Source organism: Nilaparvata lugens, chromosome 9 (assembly GCF_014356525.2).
Source record: "Nilaparvata lugens isolate BPH chromosome 9, ASM1435652v1, whole genome shotgun sequence".
Lineage (NCBI taxonomy): Eukaryota > Metazoa > Arthropoda > Insecta > Hemiptera > Delphacidae > Nilaparvata > Nilaparvata lugens.
In genome coordinates, this window is record NC_052512.1 from 4918048 (window position 1) to 4932523 (window position 14476).

A 14476-nucleotide genomic window follows, 5' to 3' on the forward strand; every position below is an offset into this window, starting at 1 on the left:
TGAGCGCGAGGTCTACTGTTCACAGAACTACTAGTGTAACTAGCAGGTAACCCGTGCTCCGCTAGGGTCTAATTGAAAATTTGTCCTACTGGAATTTTGAAGGATTTGGAATGAACCTTCATCTATAGTAAGATTCGATAAGCAAAATTTCAAGTTAATCAGTCCAGTAGTTGAGACATGATGATGCGTCATTGGTGAATCTCCATCCCTTACGTGTATAAGCCAAATCTTTCCTTTATTATATTGGAGATGTTTGTGTATTTCAGATACAAACCGTGGTATTTGGAGGAGTGTTCCTCCACATTGGCCACCACATACAGTTCCGGAACACCGGGACATGACAAGAGTATTGCCTCGGCTGATATGGACGGCAAGCTGCGACCAGATCATATATGCACAGTTGAGCATACAGGTATGTCATATTCATTATTTGACTTTATCAAATATTTCCCCATGAAACACAGTTGGACTTTTGGTTAGCCGGCCGGACTGATCTAATTGAACGAGCGTTGGCGAGTTCACACGTTTGACTCACTGAATGCCAAAGTCGATGTCTGTCTGTTTGTATGTTCTACAATAACTCTAGATCAATCAGCTTCAAATTCTGAACACATATTCTCCGAACCTTTTTACAGGTCAAGTTCTTTTATCCTTGAGGACAAGGGGAATGAGGAGGAGAATAATGATGAGAACGAGGATAGGAGGGTGATGATGGAGAGGATCGAAAATGGTAGAGAGAAGATGAAAAGAAGAAAAAATAAGCAATAGTTGATAATAAATTATTTGAAATATGCATGTTGTCGCAGTAGCTAGGATAACAAAGAGAGTAGAGGTGGAAAACTCGATCCACATTCTATTTGACATAGAAATGTGTGCACAAATACACACAAAATCATTATTTGCGACCTGAAAACTCTGACACCAGACTTGAGCCAGCCAGGTCACTCTATATTTTTATTATTATTACTATTAATATCGGGGACCGAGCTTCGCTCTGGAGTACAACAAAAGAAAAATTATTACGAAAGAAGAAATTATACTAACATTCATAGTTCATACAGAAATGTTCTATCACATCTCAGTTAATTGAGATTAATTTCCAAAGGAATTCAAAAATCTCCCTCACAAAGGCCCGGTTGCACAAAAGCTGGTTAAATTTCAATCCTGATTGATTTCACGTGAACCAAATCAGAGAAGACAATTTCAAAGAGATGGATCTACTGGTATTAATCAGGATTGAAAATAACCCGGCTTTTTCTCAACCAGCACTAAGTACCTGATTGGATGATTACAAAAGTTCAACAGCTGAGTCATAATTTTGACACAGTCCCACACACATGAACTCGCTCACTCACTTCCATCATCAACAGACGATGAAATAATTATCATCAGCTGTTTTTCCAAGGATGAATGATAATTATCCTTCTAATGTCCTTCAGCAAGTTCTCCCAGGGATGAGACCCACTGCAATCGAATCTTTATATTATAAACCTACTATGTTTTGAATTTCGTGAGAATCGTTGAAGCCGTTTTCGAGATCCGGTGAAATACAAACATAAAAAATCTGGTGTGGCGCACCCACACAACTTTCCTTGCTCATCGAACTGTAAGCCCCATTCTTAAAGGAGAATATTCTAGGGGAATAACATAATGACGATTGGCAGCAACATATTTGACACTACGATCAGTCTACTGTATATGTGTATATATAATTGTTTTCAGAGTACTTTTACCTTTGTGTGAATTGTGAAATTCTATGATATTTATTGGAAGTTTTCAAAACAGCTGTTCTACAGATGAAATATCTCGACTATGTGTTCTTTTTATGAACTGCTCTACCTACCTACCTCATGCACGAGAAAGAGGATACAAAGTCCATTTCTCAAGGATGGGGTGGACCCCCCATTAGTTTCCCAGAAAGGAGACTCATGCCTGTTAATAGAGCTGATAAATAACTATACAGGGTATGAATTTGAAAAAATCGGTCAAGTCATTTTTGAGAAAATCGTGAAAAACATGGTTTTTAGTAATTATCCGCCATTTTTCTCAAAAATATTACGGAGCTCCTGCAATTTTTCCAGAAATGAGACTCATGTCAGTCGATAGGGCTTATGAAGCTATTCATGGTATGAATTTGAAGAAAATCGTTATAGCCGTTTTCGAGAAAATCGTGAAAAACATGGCTTTTTAGTGATTATCCACCATTTTCCTCAAGAATATTACAGAGCTCCTGCAATTTCCCCAGAATTGAGACTCATGTCAGTTGATAGGGCTTATAAATAGCTATCCATGATATGAATTTGAAGAAAATCGTTAAAGCCGTTTTCGAGAAAACCGTGAAAAACATGTTTTTTTAGTAATCATCCGTCATTTTTTCCGCCATCTTGAATTGAATTTTATTGAATTTCTTAGTGTCAGATCCTTATGGTATAAGGACCTCAAGTTTAAAATTTCAAGTCAATCGGTTAATTAGGAATGGAGTTATCGTGTTCACAGACATACACACACACAGACCAACATCCAAAAATCATGTTTTTGGACTCAGGGGACCTTGAAACTTATAGGAAACATGGAATTAGGGTACCTTAAATTTTCTTGGAAAGCAATACTTTCCTTACCTATGGTAATAGGGCAAGGAAAGTAAAAACATCTAAACATATGAACATATAAACAGAAATTGCTCGTTTAATAGTATAGGATTATATCCATGATAATTCAATGATTCTAATGTTGAAAATAGGAACGTCGGCGTCAGCGCCCCTAGCGGCAGGAATGTGCGCACTAGCATTGGAAGCCAACCCTGAACTAACCTGGCGTGACATGCAGTTCATTGTGGTTCTAACCTCAAAAACGGCGCCTCTGGAAAAGGAAAACGGCTGGATTACAAATGGAATCAAGAGGAAAGGTAGATAAATAATTATTTTCAATATCACATTCCTTGTTCATATATATTTTTCACTCAAATTTGGACAAAAATCATGAAGTGCAATCATAACTCATTTTTGGACAATAATTTCTATCTGAATTTGGGAAAGGAACAGCTTTGGGTTTTGAGCCTGTTGTTTTTTCCCAATCATTCATAATTGAGGATGATATTGCACGTCTCAATGTATAAATAAATAATCATCAAACGAGAATCAAAAGTACGCTTCGTGTAGCATTGCCTCGATGACTTTGTTATAGCATATTGACAAGGTATGGTTCGCGAGGTAATATAATAGAGGAACAATAGCGTAAGTAGATATCCAATGGTATAGGGCGATTATGACGCTACAGTACTTCTACTATTAACTGAAGCCGATTATTGTAGATTACTGTTGATCATTGTCAATTTTTACTGCTTTGGCTGGGTGAGAGTGTGTTAACGGCACAATATGAGAGACTATCAGTGTCTCACAGCTTCACGAGAAAGAACTACGTGGACTATCGGCTTGAGATAGCCTAAAGGTGCGTACAGATATACGCGCCGCGAATATGAGCAATTCACTTTCAATCAGCTGATGCCAAGCTGTTTATATCTGTATCTTACCGTTTCTGTAAAAATGCAGATATAGTCAGCTAATTAAAAGTGAATTGCTCATGTTCGCGGCGCGTATATCAGTACGCACCTTTACAGTAAGAGTTGCGACATGAACGCCCTACAGGCTACCATGCGATATCTGCTTATGCTATTATTTCTCTATGGTATAACGTAACGTTAAAACAAGACTTTTTGTGTAGTTGAGAAGTTGATATTGTGGTAATTATTCATATTAAATGGAAAAGACTAAGAAATTGTCAAAAAACCACAGATTTATTATACTTAGAAAGACCGGTTTCGGTTATTACACCATCGTCAATCTCTGATAAACTAAAACTAAATATAAAAGCAGCAGAATTTATAGCATAAATAAAGTCTACACAAGAATTGCAACACATGAAATGTGTGGACAAGTTAGAGATTGAACCAGCAATGGAAACGAGAAAAACGTGAAAAACATGTTTTTTTAGTAATTATCCGTCATTTTTTCCGCCATTTTGAATTGAATTTTATTGAATTTCTTATTGTCGGGTCCTCAGGGTATAAGGACCTTAAGTTTGAAATTTCAAGTCAATCGGTTAATTAGGAATGGAGTTATCGTGTTCACAGACATACACACACACACACATACACACACACACACACACACACACACACACACACCACACACACACACACACACACACACACACACACTCACACACACATACACACACACAGACCAATACCCAAAAATCATGTTTTTGGACTCAGGGGACCTTGAAACGTATAGAAAACTTGAAATTCGGGTACTTTTATTTTTTTTGGAAAGCAATACTTTCCTTACCTATGGTAGTAGGGCAAGGAAAGTAAAAGCATGATGAACGGATGTCAGCTGATAGGCTGAGTTGTGCTAAGAGGACGTGAGTCCAAAAAGCTCCTTGTTTATCTTTTCAGATGCAACAGGTTGCTTTTGTGAAGATATGAAAGAGCATTTGTTGCTTATAGGAACATAAATTAAAGCTCCTTGTGTATCTTTTCTTATGCAACACGTTGCGGTTGAGTAGTTACAAAAGAGCATCTATTGCTTATAGGAAGATACATTAAAGCTCCTTGTTTATCATTACGGATGCAACACGTTGCTTTCGAGAAGATACAAAAGAGCATCTGCTGCTCATGGAAAGATACATTGAAGCTCCTTGTGAATCTTTTCGGATGCAACAGGTTGCTTTTAAGAAGATACAAAGGGCATCTGTTGCTGATGGAAAGATACATTAGAGCTCCTCCAGATTCAAGACTCTGCTCAAGAGAAGATACAAAAGATCATCAGTTGCTTATGGAAAGATACTATTTCCTCCACCTACTGTCAAAAGTACTTACTTTACTCCCTGAAACATGATACTAAAGTGTCACTTTTTCGCTCTCGGTACTAAAAAACAGAAAAACTCCCCAGGGAGTAAAAGTGACTCCATTTGAATAACATGGGAAGCATCTCTATAAAGGTCTAAGCTCAGATGAGGAAGCAAATAGAGTAGTCATTTAACCAACCAAATTCAATACCTCAACCAGACATTTGATCGATATATAAAATTTATGTTTGTATGCTGAAATTATTATTAAAAACTTCAAATCACTATACTAGAAGAAATTTATATTTTTTTCTTTTAATCCATGTTATTCAAAATACCAGCCAACGAATATTACTTATTAACTAATCAAATTTGAAACGGGAACTTCATCATAGCTGTAGTTGTGGCTGTCATTGTTGTTACAACTTTAGCCGACAGATAGTGCTGTCGGAGGAGAACACTGTGATTACAAGCCAGCTGTTTCTGTTTACTTTCTAGATTATGTTGTAATACATTGTTTGGTCACATACGTTTTTAAAAATTATTTTATTTGCAGTTTTTATAAAAATGTAGGTGGAGGAAAAATGTTGTGTATATCACGAGTGAAAATGTTTTTTCTCCCTCAGGAAAATTGTTGCCCTCGGCTTCGCCTCGGGCTTCAAACTTTTCCCTCAGGGAGAAAAAACAACACTTTTCACTCTAGATATACAAATAACTATTTAAAAACTTTTGGATGTTTTTGAATCGATAGCAGGCTATTAGACTGTAGCCTACATTCTCTGAATATTCTATTTTTATTCTTTCTATCGTTGACATAACCTGACACTCTTTAGCTGTAATACTCTCTTTAGAGGATAATAACAATATTCGTATGGCTTTTATCGATGAGGAGTTCCTGACGGAAGTTCCACCTCGCCTGAATTCATCAATTGAGCCGTCAATCGCGGCCTTACGACTTTGATACTTGAGCCGGGTCCGACTGTTCAACGTTTCCATCTGATAACAATTTGAATAAATATGATTCGTGATGGGTTTTTGGTTTGCAGTTTCGCACAAGTTCGGCTACGGTCTGATGGACGGGGAGGCGATGGTGTCGCTGGCCGAACAGTGGAGTCCGGTGCCACCTCAGCACATCTGCAAGTCGCAGCAAATCAACGAGGAGCGACAGATTGAAGCTGCATACGGCTCACTGCTAGCAGTTTCCATGGAAGTCAACGCATGCTCTGGCACTCTTAACGAGGTCCGCTTCCTCGAACACGTCCAGTGCAAGATATCGCTCAGGTGATACAAACCAATCTATGGTGAGGTCCACGTTATAATTGATACGTTATGAACGTCAGTTTATGGTCCACGTTATAAACGTCAGAATTGGATGTAGAATATTATCCCCGATATCCTAGTAGAGCTGAAAAAGTTTCAGGGTTGAAGGATTAAAAGAAAATTTGACTTTTATGATAAAATTGGAAACATCGCTAAGATTTGTTTTTCTTTTTAATATCACTTTTTAATATCATTTGGCGTCGTAATGCGTGAAAATTTCATATCAAATTAACGAGGAGAATGTCTCCTTTCTATTGGTATCTGGATCTTTTTCATTCGACCTATAGCTATTTTTTAATATTAATGATCATGTTCTCCAATGTCGAGAAACTTTGAGCAGAAAACATGAAATTTTCGACATGCTGGAAACTTTTTTGTTTCGAAAGATAAGTGGGTGGAGAAAGCGAGAAAGTTTCTCAGAAATAATTGAAATTATTTTTCCAATTGTCAAACGTACTCGGAAGAACGTATTTTGTTTGGTCTCTCAGGAGTTTCAAAGTCAAGGATAGCGGCTGAATCGTGTGCCACCATTTATGCTATCAATGGCTGGGATCAACAGAAACAAAATACAGAATGCTTAAAAAATTCAGCGATTGCAAGCCACATGATTATGGATAGTGAAAATGACAACCTCACCTCGAACAATCCAAGCAGTGTTTCATTACAGCCATTCTAGAGGCAATCCGCTGCTTGCGTTTGAAATAATTCAGTCGAATATCTATCTTGTAAATCGCCAGCTTTTAGCATACAATAATTATTATGTACACAATGCGTACCATGCAGCTTTCCCATGCCCAACTTTCAAATTCCTTCGAGACCAAAATAAGACCTTCCGACTACTTTTGATAATTGAAAAAATAATTTCAATTATTTCTGAGAAACTTTCTCGCTTTCACCACCGACTTATCTTCAGAAACAAAGAAGTTTCCAGCATGTCGAAAATTTCATGTTTTCTGTTCGAAATGTCTCGACATTGACTAACATAATCATTAATTGAAAAATGCGAGCTCTGCTCGCTTTATACAGCTTTCTGTGACAAAAATTAAACTAAACTAAACCAAACTGGTGATATTTTTCAAAGTTTTCCGATTTGTATACTATCGAGATATCATAATGAAAGATCATTCTCAGGAAGAAAAAATTGTTGATCATTAATCTTTGAGGTATGAACGCCTAAAGTATAAATCTCTGGGACTGATCTTGTCATGAGAGATAAATTCATGTAGTTTTGAGGATAAATTCTTCATGGTATTGTTGATTGTATATCCTAGAAGCAATATGCTTCATTGATCAAAACAAGGATAAATTAAAAACTGGAGCACTTTTCCACAATTATGGAACTAGACATAGAGAACGCACTACATTATATGAGAGAGGAGTTAAAAGTGCTGGGATTCGATTGTACAACAAACTACCAGCCCTTTTAAGAGCTTCAACAGGTCGTAAATTCAGAGCCTTGAGAAAGGAGGAATTGTTAGATATTTGTACATACTCGATTGATGAATTTCAAGCTTATGTCATAATAAGCTAATTTATAATAAGCTATTGCATATGCAAAATTAGTTGTACAGTTTTATGTAACTTATTCGTACAATATTATTGACTAATATTCATTGACAAATCCAAATACCCCTTTTATAGGTGGTCAGTGGACGAATGGTAATATTAATAATAATAATAATGATAATAATAATAATAATAATAATAATAATGATAATAATAATAATAATAATAATAATAATAATAATAATAATAATAATAAAATAATAATAATATAATAATAATAATAAAATATAATAATAATAATAATATAATAATAATAATAATATAATAATAATAATAATATAATAGGTCTATTAATATTAATAATAATAGAACAAATTTTTTTGGAAATATGAATATTTTTGTGGTTATTGAAGTTATTCAATTTACAAAAAATGACCGAAAATGATTGTTATTTGTGTAATAGAATGGAATCATATTGGTTTTGGAGTGATATTATTTCATCGAGCAATGGCTGGTGTGTCAGTAGTCTAGGGTCTGACATGATGACTGGCCGAACAATGGGCCATATGAATAAACTTGAGCATTCGCTTATACTTCTAAAATATGGAGCATTTGCTTCATTTTCTATGAATAAACATTTTTTTTTATTATTTAAAAATTAGCACCTAGTCAGAGACTAATAAGCTATTTGTTTTATCCTAGTTTTACTAAATGGACTTTTTCAAACCTCATCCTATGATTCAGTTTGTCTAGTTTTTGACTACAATTAATAAATTAGTCCAGTTTGTATCCTATAGAATAGTTTCATACAATCAAGTTAGTAGGCCAACAATAATTTGTTTGGTTTGAAGGGATGAACATTTCACTATCACTAACAACAGCTTCAAGCCATCAATTCACAACACAAATTTCACTTCACTAACTCATGCGGTTTTGTTCTTTTGGGCCTCCTGACCAGATTATCAACAACAAGCAGCTGGATTGCCTCTATATTGTCGTGCTGGTGGAGTCTCTCTTCATGCTTGGCCGCAAAGTGCTCGATAACTTTCGTGACTGTCTCCAATTGAAGGTCGCGGTGAAGATCAGCATTTCTGATGTACCAAGGAGCGTCAACAATATTTCTTAGTACCTTATTTTGAAATCGTTGGATAATTTGTACATTGGATGGTTTAGTACAGCCCCAAGTTGAATGCCATAAGTCCATACTGGTTTCATAGCTGTTTATATAGTAGAATCTTGTTGTATATGGACAGCCTGGATCCTCTTCCCAGCAACCAATACATCTTTTTGAATTTAATTCCTAGTTCTTCCCTTTTCTTCTTGACGTGTGATTTCCATTTGAGCTTGACATCCAGCGTCATACCCAAATGCTTGGCAGTATTAGCATGTGGAATGACTTTCTCATTTATATATACTGGAATATATTGAATTCTTTTATTGGTAAAATTCACATGTACAGACTTGGTATCATTTAGTTTAATTAGCCAATGATTTGTCCATGTGTTTACTTGATTTACTGCTCTTTGTAGCTTTTCTGTAGATTCCTCAATATCTTTTGCTACTGAGAGAATAGCAGTATCATCTGCAAATGTAGCTATAGTGACTCCTGCTGGCTTTGGAATGTCACTAGCTTACAGTGTATACAAAACTGGTCTTAGCACACTTCCTTGGGGTACACCAGCTTTAATTTGCCTTAGTGTAGAATATTCATTATCCAGTTTCACTCTGAAATATCTCTCGTCCAGGTAAGACTTCAATAATTGGCTATTATGCTGTGGGTAGGACTTGTTCTAATTTATGGCACAAGCCTTCATGCCAAACCTTGTCGAAAGCTTGGGCAATATCTAAGAAGACAGTAGAACATACTTTTTCTCCTCAAGGCATCTTTCTATTTCATCTGTTAGTCTGTGTACTTGATCAATTGTTGAATGTTTACTACAGAATCCAAACTGGTGAGAAGGTATAAGTTGTTTATCCTGTAGAATTGGTTTTTATCTTGCCAACAGTAATCTTTCAAAAGTTTTGATAGTACCGGTAAGAGTGATATTGGTCTATGAGAGGTTACTTCATTTAGTGACTTTCCGGGCTTAGGTAGCATTATAACTTCGGCTACTTTCCATAAACTTGGCACGTACTTTAAACGGAAAGCTGCATTGAAAATATGACTCAATTTCACAATTGCTTTTCTAGGAAGATGTTGAAGTATTTCTCCTGTTATGAGGTCATATCCGGGTGATTTCTTCTTTGCCATATTATTTATTTCTTTTTTAACTTCTCTTGGCGATGTTGGAGGGATATTATCCAGAAGTCTTGGCTGTATGATTACATTTATTCCATCATTGAGCACTCTATCATCATGGAGAGTAAATTTTTTCTCAAGATGGTTTGCAAACAAAACCACTTTTTCCTTACTGCTGTGAGCCCATGTTCCATCTTCTTTTCTTATTGGTGCCACTTGTTCCACTAGTCTCTTTATTTTCTTTGTCGCTCTCCATAGTGAGTAGTTGGTACTGGCCTCATTACTTAGTTCCTCCAGGTAAGTGTTAATCTCTTGCTGTTTTATTTCATGTATTGCTCCTCTCAAGTTCTGTGTAATTCTATTCAGTTCTATTTTACTTCTTGGATCTCTTGTCGTTTGCCAGATTCTTCTAGTTCTTCTTCTTTCTGCTATCAGCTCTCTTAGTACTTGGGGGTAGCAATTACCTTTAATTTTACTCTGAAGTGGGGGAGTGTTTTCCCATGCAGATTGTTGAATGTTCATTACAAACTCTTGTACCTCATTTTCCAGCTCTTCAGTCGTTTGTAGAGATGTGTCTAAATCAATTTTATCTTCTATCATGTGCTTTAATGATTCTATGTCTGTATATTTATTTATTAGTTGTGGTGCTCCGGGTTTTTTCACAGCAGAGCTATGGATTGTAAGGACAATTGGTGAATGATCGGAGTTAAGATGAATAAACATGAGAGAAACCTTTTGCTCATGTTCATCAGAAAAATAAAAAAGTTGCAGCATTTGCTCAAAAGTAAAAGCTTTTAATTCAAAATTGTATGAATATACTAGAGCATTTGGTCATCTTTTGAAGCAAATGCTTCTAAAAAGGTGAGCCTACTCTAGAGCAGCTTTAGCCTACACCTTTTGCTCAACTAGTTCAAATGAGGAAGAGGAAACTATACCAGATACGATCACAACCATTAGTTGAGAACTATCAAATTATTTCTAGATTCAACCATAATATATATCACCATTATTCCTACAAAAGAATAAATACAAAAGATAGCTATCTGATATAAAGATAGCCATCACAAAATAGGAAATAGGCATTTAAGAAGATGAGATTGTAGACGATTATAAGTAGGCTATTGTTATTATAAGATTATGCTGGAGATTATTTATAGAGATGACATTTTTTCACGCTATTATTTCAAAATCCTAAATTCAACTAGCCTGAAACTCAGTTTATAAATAGAAAACAGAGCAGACGACGCAAACACAAGTGGTGTCTCCTACGTGTATATTTAGCGCTTTCGTGAACTATAAAAACAAAGTAAGGCCACAAAGGCGAATCAGCTAATGAAAAATCTTTAAAATACGTGAGCATTTGCTCCAGAGTTCAGGAGCATAAAGTAAGAGTATATGGCAAAGCTTATTCATATAAAAATGAGCAAATGATAAGCTTCTACCTAATGATCATGAGCAAAACCTTATGCGCCATTCTCATGCTCATGGGCATATGCTTTGGTTTTATTCATATGGCCCAATGTCATTCTCTATCTTACTCTAGAATAAACCTATTGCTCTCCCTCTCCCGCTCCACCACAACCGACAGTCTGGTTACATTTGAAATTGGATTGCTTTGTCAGGTTTTTCCCGCGCGGCAACCTGCGCATAACACTGACCTCACCAATGGGCACCACCTCGACGCTGCTATTCGAGCGACCACGTGACGTGGTGTCGTCCAACTTCGACGATTGGCCATTCTTGAGCGTGCACTTCTGGGGCGAGAAAGTGGAAGGTCGCTGGACGCTGCAGATCTACAACGCAGGCAGTCGGCACGTCAATCGACCTGGTCAGTCGAACAACATATTACACTAGTATAATACTAGTAGCCCAGTGAACAGTAGACCTTGCGCAGTTGTTTTAAACCACAGCCTTTTTTAGGCCCGATTGGACAAAAACCTGTTTCAGATTTTTATCATGATCAAATGTCATGAGAACCAATCAGACACCTTACTATTGAGCAGAAGATATAAAAATAACCAGATATATAAATACAGGAATTGTTCGCCTAATATAATAGGATGAATCAGAAAAACTGTGAAAACCACAGACTTTATTAAAAGTAGAAAGCCCAGTTTTGGGTGTTACACCATTGTCAATCTATGGCAAACTAAATACATGAGCAGCAGAATTTATACTAGTATCAGAGTACCGCTGTTGGTCAAGGACATGAACGTCTGCCATTGGCCCAGCTACATACTCTTCTCCCAATTAACAGTGGATAGAATGGAACCTTCACTATGGTACCCGAATTTACTTGCAGTGCAAAATAAAACCAGAAGAAACAAGTCAAAAGACTATGAATCAAATATACGTATATAGAAAAATACTATCGAATCATGTATACTAACAGGGTTATGATAAAACTAGATTGGTAGTGTTGTATTGGTTGAAATGAATATGGTGGTTTAAGAAATAATTTATTTCCAAATATTCATTTAGATATTATGACAAGAGCAATTATTGAGAACAATTCGCTGGGAAAAGTAGTAAACCCGCCTATCTAGAGCGTATGTCTGACGTAATTCCAAGTCCTCTGAAGAATAAATCTTCAGACCTTTGCTCAACTTCTGTACAAAATTTTAACACGATCTGTCAATTAATTCTCGAGAAGGCCTAGAAAAACGCTCGATAACCGCCGATCGCTGGGGCGGAACTTCAGCGTCTTAACTTTAAGCGGAACGTGACTTCCAATACAACATTCGTATACCTCAGCTAAGCCTGTTAACCACGTTTCAACATTTTTCTCCAGCTCTTGAAAAAGCTGAGGAGAACGCAGAATTTGAATATATCTTTGGAATTTTTTTCATTTTCTAGATGGCCAACTGAACAGCCCTGCCAAATTTGAACGTATTTGGTCCAGTAGATTTTTAGTTCTGTTGATTATGAATACGTGAGTGAATGAATGAATAAGTGCTATTTATATAAGTATATCCCATTATATTAACCGAACAATTTCCGTATATTTGTATTTTTATATATGGTTATTTATGTTTAACGGATCTCGAAAACGGCTCTAACGATTTTCACGAAATTTGGAACATAGTAGGTTTATGATATGAAAATTTGATTGCACTAGGTCTAATACATGGAAAATCGCTGAACGACATTAAAAGGATAATTCATCCTTGGCTGAAACAGCTGTGGATAGTAAAAAAAAGTGAGTGAGCGAGTGAGTATGTGAAAAATCAAAATATCGTATCCCCGAAATTCATAAGATTACTTAACTTAGCCTATAGCCAGCTGTGAAATATGAACAGGATCATTTTAGAGAATTGTGTTCTGTTTATCAATAAATAAAAATAACGAATGAAGCTCGGTGCCCCGATTCTAGAATAATATCGGGGCACCGAGCTTTTTTCATTATTTATTTATTGATAAACAGAACTCAATTCTTTAAAATGATTGGGGAGGGACTAACAGGCACAGCCCAAAACTGTTTCTTCCCCGAATTTTGATTTATACACTATAAATATACCAAAAAGTAGGTTATGTTCCATACACTTGAATTTAGTTAAAATTTTCAGTCCAAATATTTCAAAACATTAAATTTCTAATTTAGATTGTTTACATACCCAATTGAATAACAAAAGAACACTCACTAATCACTCAGAACTGTAAAATAATAATCAACATTGAATATTATGATATATACAATCTCATGTCAACAAATCAGATTACTGTATTCTGATCGAGTCAATTGAAATTTCTAGATTTCTCGCGAGATACAGTAAGCTAATTGATTACACAGCTGATCTCCCACACAGGCACACGCATCTTCTGTTATCGACAGACGAGAAAATTATCATCTGTTTTTCCAAGGATGGATTATCCTTCTCATGTCCTTCAGCGAGTTTTCCCAGTGATGAGACCCAGTGCAATCGAATTTTTTAATCATAAACCTACTATGTTCCAAATTTCGTGAAAATCGTTAGAGCCATTTTCGAGATCCGTTGAACATAAATAACCATATGACCACAGAATTAATAATAGCATTATAGGAGATTTCTCTGATATGACCAAATAACCAGATAGTCAGATAACCAGATATGAAAAATAGATATAAACAGATATACAGAAATTGCTCGCTTAATATAATAAGATAAAAATAACGAGCGAAGCTCGGTGCCCCGATATTAGAATATTCGGCAAAATTCAGAAATATGCGTACAAAACGATCAATATTATTGTCGGAATCAATGTGACTAACATATTTTCTTCTGCAGGTATTTTACAGAAGTGGCAGCTGATCTTCTACGGCACCGCAACGAATCCGATCCGACTTCGGTCGCCGTCGCAACGCTCGCAGCAGCAGAAGACGACGACATTCTCGTTCCCGTCTGCCGCATTCCGAAACCTGCCCAACATCTTCACTGATTCAGAACCCCCACCAGGTATAGTAAAGCTGCGTTTACACCAAAGTTAATAGCAAAATGTTATTCACGTAATCCTTATAGATTCTATCAGATTGAACATAGCTTATCATACACATGATGAACATATGTGTTTGTCAAGTTCCGTTCA

General features: G+C 36.1%; 1 protein-coding gene across 1 annotated transcript in view; it reads left to right on the plus strand.

The window, feature by feature from the left end:
• The first annotated feature begins 271 nt into the window (after positions 1–271).
• LOC111062025 (furin-like protease 2) overlaps positions 272–14476 on the plus strand; it is a 54321-nt gene continuing 40116 nt past the window's right edge. Inside the window, exons 1-5 of the mRNA XM_039435436.1 lie at positions 272–412; positions 2741–2905; positions 5895–6129; positions 11536–11741; positions 14179–14346. Coding sequence (XP_039291370.1) covers positions 364–412; positions 2741–2905; positions 5895–6129; positions 11536–11741; positions 14179–14346 — 823 coding nt within the window. The 5' untranslated portion in view covers positions 272–363. The remainder of the gene's footprint in view (positions 413–2740; positions 2906–5894; positions 6130–11535; positions 11742–14178; positions 14347–14476) is intronic.